Source organism: Bipolaris zeicola (genome assembly GCF_000523435.1).
Source record: "Bipolaris zeicola 26-R-13 unplaced genomic scaffold scaffold_467, whole genome shotgun sequence".
Lineage (NCBI taxonomy): Eukaryota > Fungi > Ascomycota > Dothideomycetes > Pleosporales > Pleosporaceae > Bipolaris > Bipolaris zeicola.
In genome coordinates this window covers 1-7,366 of record NW_006912516.1, presented here as the reverse complement: position 1 = coordinate 7,366, position 7,366 = coordinate 1, and the positions used below count along the sequence as shown (strand labels likewise).

The following is a 7,366-nucleotide window of genomic DNA, read 5'->3' as shown; positions in this document are numbered from 1 at the left end:
TGTGGTTGAGTAATTTGAACTGCGACGATGTTTCGAGGACGTAGTGCTTGAAGAATGAGCTTAGAGATGGTATGATACACAGTTGGGGATTACTCTCATGTATTTATACTAGTTGGCTGATGAGAGTGATTACCCCGTCGAAGAGTTCATCGCTGTGGAAGACAGTATTCGTATCTTTCTCATTAGATGATTTTCTTCGGCCTTCATCATACCTTATTCACGCGATCAAGCCAATTCGGCAAGTTGCTGGTGTTGTCTTGCTTATTCACAAGGTCTTGGCTGAACGTATCCGGTTACTGTTAGCCACTTCATAGACTATTCCTTATTGAGTAGGCAAAATATCGTATGCACGAACATTTGGTCTTCTCCCTTTCTCGAAAACTTCCTTTCTAGGCTTTTTCTCCTTCCAGAACATATCCCTCACTGAAACATTTCTGTTTCTATTAAATTGAGTGTCTTGATTTGGTAAGTGATGCAGTTCTGGTACTATAAATATGGCTCGTCAGGATTATATGTTATATCTTGCTACAAGACAGATGTAAGATTCACGCAACAACACTGCCCCAAGAGTATACAAGCGCGCTCATATACAACTGATAGTATTTCACGTCGCATCCTTACTTATACTAATATGTCTAATATACACATGATACCTTCACATAACGTACAAATACAAGAAGAACTCTCTTTTACTACATTGTTCCTTTTGAAAAAGAGATAACAAAAATTACCATTCATACATAAATTTGAGCTTAATATTTCTTTTTGCGCTGCCTAACATGCGGATCCTGCCCCTTGCGGTTTCTCTTTTGCCGATCCGTTGGCGGCCGATACGGCTCTTTGCCAAATTCCTCGCGATACAAGCTCAACATATACTCGTCAACATGTCTCTTGAGTTTCTCATTGCCATGTATATCCAACTCTTCATCGTCTTTAGAGGTGGAGGCGGCAGCAGCTTCTGAAGCAGCTCGTGTTGCGTTGACGCTTTCGTTGAAGTCGACTTTGTCTTCTTGAATCTCATCGACGATTTCTTTTTGCGCAATAGATGCCGCAGTACGATCTTCGGTGTCTTCAACATTGCCCATGACACGTGCGTCACCCAAGAGGCCAATCTTCTCGCCAAGCACACGTTCCATGGCTGCCCCAGCTTCGTCGGTCGTATCGATACCCATGTCCTCGTCCAAAGCGTCTCGCCAGGTGACTTTGTTGAATTTATCAGTGGTAAAATCACCCTTTTGTATGATGACATCATCGAGGAGACGCTTTTGATTAGACTTGCGAAGTATGTTGGCTTCGATCGTGTACTCGCTCACGAACTTGTAGATGTGGACATCGCGCGTCTGACCAATTCGATGAGCACGATCTTGACATTGCTTGTCCATTGCTGGGTTCCAATCGAGGTCGTAGAAGATGACAGTGTCAGCACCAGTAAGATTGATACCGAGACCACCGGATCGTGAGGATAGGATAAAGCACAAGATGCGGGGGTCATTGTTGAAGCGATCGGTAAGGATCTGGCGCTGTTCAATTTTTGTAGACCCATCGAGACGCAAGTAGCGATGCCCGTGGATGTTGAGGAACTGCTCCAGGATATCAAGGACCTTTGTCATTTGAGTGAAGATAAGAGCACGGTGACCACCAGCTTGCAGGTCCCGGAGGAGTGTTGCAAGACGTTGCAGCTTTCCGCAATCGTACTGAAGCAGGCGTTTATCAGGAAATGCAATGGACTGCCGGATGCGCGATGAGTGGAAGGGATCCGGTTGGTGAGCTGCGTCTGAGGCTCGGATGAGGTCAACACCACGTTTGGATAAGGTTAGTGGAGCAAGCTCCTCGGCGGCAACAGCGGGTGTGACACATGTGAAGCGCGTGATTAGGGGCTCAAAGGCTTCAGCGCGTTGCTCCAATGTCGGAATCATGTCGAAGAAGTGTGTGATTTGTTGATCGTGCCATTGTGATATTACTCTTTGAGAGCGTGGAGACCTGAATCCGAGACGACCATGATGTCGCTGAACAATATCGTACTGTATCGCATCCTCTGGCCTTGGCTGCAGATGCGCCTGGCCAAAGCCATGATACGTCGCATGAGGAGGGTGGTGTGATCGGTAAAGTGGTGGTCTGGGTACCTTCTTGCCTTCGGTGATGGCACCAAAAGTATGCTCGTGCCAGTCGACCGTCACTGCATCGATAATGTCCTTTCCGTATATCGGCATGAACTGGGTACGAGCGCGTGTGAGAGCTACACATGTCTGCAGATGGTCTCGGACAGCCACCTGCTCTCGCTTGGCCATTGCCGCCATTGCCGATTGCAGTGGAGACGTACCCGCCTCGACAGGTTTATTGATGCGTCGAGTTTGACGCTCAATCAGGTCTTCCAAAGGCCGGGTGGCACGGATTGGATAAGTACGTCGGGCATGTCCCAACTGTGTCTGCTCCCGTCGCGCAAAATTGAGATTCAGAGCATCCAAACTTACTTTTTTATCTTCCATGCCTTCTTGCAAACGCTTGCGAATAAGAAGGTCTTTGATCTCGTACTGCGCGGCAACGGATTTTGGCATTGCCATGGATGTGACAATGGCTCGCGTTTCAAACAAATCAGGATGATTACAGACCTTTCGCAATGACATTAAGCAGTTGATAATGGACATGTAGTTGCCCGACGACAAGATCTCCTTTGTCGATGCGCGGCCCATGAACCCATCGTAGAGCTGACGTTGCCGTTTGGAGAGCTTGCAGTAGACTACATGCTCATATTTCCCTGGCATCTGCTTTTCGACTTCAGACTTTAGTCTTCGGAGCAGATACGGCCTGAGGACCTCGTGAAGTCGCTTGACAATCTTCTGTGCTTCTGCATCAAGCTGTTGACGGCCCTGATCCAAGATTTGAGATGTAGGGTTCTTCAGGGCAAGTGTGAATTCCTCCAAACCAGCAATGCGCCCTTCTCCAGCAAAGCCAGCCGGCATCAGGAAGTACAGCAGCGACCAAAGCTCATCAATATTATTCTGAAGAGGCGTTCCTGTCAACAGCAGTCTTCGCTCAGTGCGAAGATTGAGCATAGTCTGCCAACGCTGAGACTTGAAGTTCTTGATATTATGGGCTTCATCGAGCACGAGGTAACGCCAAGGACGCATCTTGAAAGCCGCAGCATCTTGGAGTATGAGTTGGTACGAGGTGATGACCACGTTGTACATGTCCTTGCCTGTGTTGCGCCATCCCAATCGCTTCCGTTTCCGCTCGTTGATATCGCCGTAGTAAGTGAGGATCTTGAAACCAGGCAAAAATTTCCGAAACTCCATTTCCCAGTTGAGCATGACACTCGTGGGTACCACAACCAAGTGCGGCCCCCAGATCTCGTGGCGGACAGCAAGGTAGGCCAAAAGTGAGATGGTCTGTATAGTCTTGCCAAGACCCATTTCGTCTGCTAGGATACCGTTGGTGTCGGACTCGTACAAATTCGCAAGCCAGTCCAGTCCGTCGTGCTGATACTCTCGGAGTGTGCCTCGTAACAGAAACGGGACCTCGGTCCTCGGGGGCGAGGATGCGTGACGAGACCGAGAAACATTTTTAGACTGTACAACATCTTCCATTGGAGTAGTCTCGGTGGGTTCGACCGATTGTTGAGGTTCGGCGACCTCAATGGAAGGTGCAGGCTCTGATGGTGCCGCATTTCCGTTCACACACGGTTCATTATTTATGGCAACCGCACCATGTCCATTGACATGAGGTTTCTCCTCCTCGTCTTTCATGGAAGTGTCGGCGTGGCCGTTAACCTGCTCTGCCGTTTGTTCCTCGCTCTCCGGCTCATTGTCCTCGATTGCGGTTTTTGCAGCTTCTTTCAACTTCTTCACATCCTTGGGTGCCAAGAAACCCATCAAGCCAATGTCTTCTTCTCCACTGTTATCATCGTCTTCTGCCTCCGAGTCGTCGGCGTCATCCCCGTCGTCTTCAGTCCCAGATCCTTCATTGCTTGACCAAGCTTCACTACCGGATTCCGAGCTTTTGTCATCGTTTTCCGAATCCATGAGGGCGTCGTCAACCTGATCGAGTTCTACAGTAGCCGGGTCAATGTAACCTGGCTTCTTCTCATCCTCATTCTCTTCATGGTCATGGAATCCGTTCGCAAGCGTTTCCGGGGGGTCGTCAAGATCTTCAGTTTCGATATCTGGGTCAGGGGTCGGTGCAGGCGTGCCCTCTTCCTCCTCTTCATCTCCGTAATCATCCTCATCCTCGGAACTAGTCGCCGGTAAATCAGGGAGTTGGCCATACTTTTCGCGTAGCTGTTCAGCGGTAAGATTCGCATCATCGTCCTGCTCGTTTTCCGGTTCACTATCCGAACTTGAAGACATGACATCGTCATCAAGCTGTTGTTCAGATGTATTTGAGACCGCACTCTCGAAGTCCTCCATGTCGTCGAAATCTCGATCTTCGCTCATCAGCGAGGATGCACCATCACCAGCGGTGCGACCTCCAAGAATCTCCTGTGCCTGATTGAACATGTCGTCCATGGCCTTGTGTCCAAGCTGTAGCTGTTCCTCCTCGTACTTAGCCACACGCTCCTTGTCAATTTCAACCTTGACCAGGCCCCACGCGTCTTTGACATCTTTGACCACCTGTTTGTATCTAGCCACCTGCCGCTCCGTCTCTTCCTGTTCAATTTCATCCTGACTCTTCCGCTTGAACTTATTTTTCCAAAATTCGTAGGCTTCTCTAGCCAGAATCTTTGCCGTCCGGCGATGAAACGCCTTTTCTTCTTTGAGCAGCTTATTAAAGTGCAAAGTATGTGCAACCACGTGGTCCCAATGACCGTATTGAGCTGGCGGTTCTGGCGCAGCTTCAGGAGCGTAGACAGTGCATCGTTCTTGACTCAGTACTCCGTGTTCGGCAGCTTCAACAATTCGCAACCGGCGTTGTGCCTCGTCCTGGGCCTTTTCCTGTGTTATGCGGAGCGACTCCTCGCCTTCCAATGGGTCATCTTGTTGTAACCATTCTTCGAGTGAAGTGAACTGCGACTTGGGCGGGGCGTGATGGGGATGGCGGTTCGGGGGGTCGGGCTTTCGGAGCCGTAGTCGCAATCGCGGGGCCGGTATTGACGGATTGGAGCCATCGGGCGACGCGTATAGGCCGGCGTCGGGGTCGTGACCATTGGTGTCGGGAGTATCCATGAACTCATCACCTGGCGGGTCAGTCGGTACTTGCATGCCCCTCCGCTGGCGAGTGCCCCGCTTGCGAACTCCGCCGCCAGGCGACCCGTTTTGTAATTGCGGCGACATGACTGGTGTCTGTTTGGCGAGAGCAGAAGTCTTTGTATTCCGCTCAGACTTGCGGGCAGGCGTAGTCAAAGATTGTGCGGACGCCTTCCTAGCAAGGGCAGATGCCGCCTTCCCTTTCGGGACCGACGTCGGTCCTGAGCCATTGCGCGACTCGCGCCTGGTCGCACTCTTGGGGGTACCGTTGGTATGCGTTGCTTTGCTCGCGGGGCGGGAGATGGGCTTTGTGGGCTCGGGTGTGGGCGGCGCAGTCTCTCTATTCACACGCGATGACTTCCTAACGCCATTTTCGAAGACGGTGGTAGGGCCATCTGCTACAAATGATTTCCACGGGGGCGAGGCAGCGCGTGACGTCGAGCGACGTGGCGTGGTGGTCGTGTCTTCTAATTTTCGCCGTTTTGCAGGCCGTCCAATGACGCCACCATCATGGCCATTTACAGAGGCAAGCTGCTCTCCGTCATTGGCGGTCAGGGGCGCATTGTCGTCGTCGTCGGTGCCGTGTCCATGGGGCGCGATGGCGGACGGGCTAGGTGCGTCGGTCGAGTCGCGTGGTGGGATGGAGTCGTAGTCGCGATCCGCGGCAGTAACTTCTTCCATTCAGGAAGGGCGATGGAGGCGGCCTGGGAAGCCTGTAGACCACCCGGCGCGCGGCCAAATCGACATATATCAGCTCAAAACAGATACTACAGAGCAGCTGGATGGGTGCTAAGAGCAGTGCCGGGTCCAGATTTTAGATTCGGCCTCGTGCTGGGATGATGCAATGTGATGTCGAAGTTGAGAGATGGTGAAAACAGAGCCCGGCGATAATGTTTGGCGGCAATCACGCTAACGACCGGCACGGGCGCGCATGGCCAGACCGGGGACGCGCAGCCTGCAAAGACCAGATGCGAATGTGTACGGTGCATGGGCGAGGAGCTGGACTGGAAGCTGCATGGGAAATCTTTGAATTTTTCATTTCTTCCTTCTTGGTACCTGCTTGACAGCGCTGTGGTGGGACATGGACAGAGAACATATGTGGTGCTGGTGGTGGGAGACTTGAGCCCAGCCTGAGCAGCAAAGGACCCACTCTTCTCCCGCCAAGCCCAGTTGGGGCCGCAACTGAGCTCATCGCGAACGACACACCAAGACAGCAACCTGACGAATCCGCCCTCCCCCCGCATTCGCGCCGCCACGTACGCTCACAACCCCGTCAATTCCCTCGGAAACGCACTCACACATCCCGCAGCATGTTCTCCAGGCGCATTGTCGCGGCCCGTCCGCTGGCCCGATCCATTGTCCCCATCGCAGCACGCCCACGCCCACAATTCACCCAGATCCGCACTGCCCTGACCGACGCCGAGAAGGCCCATCTCGAGCTCGCCGACCCCAACCAAGTACGTTTTTCCCGCTCCGGAGTTCAACAAGAGAGGGACAGGGGAGTTTCCAGAATGCTGATCTGATATGTGACAGAATGGCGGCTACATCAACCCACCCGCCGAGAAGCGAGGAAACCGCGATCCCTACGGCGATTACTGGGACAAGCAGGAGCGCCGCAACTATGGCGAGCCCTGCCACGAGGACAATGACATCCTCGGTGTCCTAGCCCTGCACGACTACAACCACTTCAGTCCCCAGTGGGGTTTCGTTCTCATGGGCACCTTTATCGCAACCGTCTTCGGACTCTGCGCCGCTGTCAAGTCTGTCTACCCAGACAAGATCAGTGTGCCCAAGACATACCCGGATGGTCTGGAAGTCGAGCTTGGAGGTAAGGGTGCTGTGCCAGTAAGTCTTGTCTCGCTCGGGTTATTCCTCTCGGACAGGTCAAGGTACTAATTCCATCAACAGGCGAGGAAGCCCGGTCAGGGTTGGTAGGTTACGAGCATGCGAAAATAAATTCGTGTATAAAGTACCACTCGCAATGGAATTCTCCTTGTCATTTTGATACCTTGCACATAAACTACATATAACGTAGTTTACAAGCGAGTGACGCGTACAAGCGAGTGACGCACCCCACCAACTTTGCCCACCTCTCTCATCTCAACGCAACATGGCTCAACGCAGCGCTACTCGATTAATCTCAAATGAAGCAGATATTCAGCTTGCTATCTCCTCTATTAATATTA

At 52.0% G+C, this 7,366-nt stretch overlaps 2 protein-coding genes across 2 annotated transcripts; one reads left to right on the top strand and one right to left on the bottom strand.

Annotated features, from left to right (window-relative positions):
- Positions 1-752: 752 nt before the first annotated feature.
- Positions 753-5,861, bottom strand: COCCADRAFT_10207 (uncharacterized protein; the record flags this gene model as incomplete). The annotated part of the gene is made up of 1 exon (XM_007720398.1): positions 753-5,861. The coding sequence occupies one exon, from the start codon at positions 5,859-5,861 to the stop codon at positions 753-755; it is 5,109 nt and encodes a 1,702-aa protein (XP_007718588.1).
- A 629-nt stretch (positions 5,862-6,490) lies between these two features.
- On the top strand, positions 6,491-7,115 carry COCCADRAFT_112558 (uncharacterized protein; the record flags this gene model as incomplete). Its single annotated transcript, XM_007720397.1, has 3 exons — positions 6,491-6,637; positions 6,714-7,025; positions 7,089-7,115. The coding sequence occupies 3 exons, from the start codon at positions 6,491-6,493 to the stop codon at positions 7,113-7,115; spliced, it is 486 nt and encodes a 161-aa protein (XP_007718587.1).
- Between the last annotated feature and the right edge of the window lie 251 nt (positions 7,116-7,366).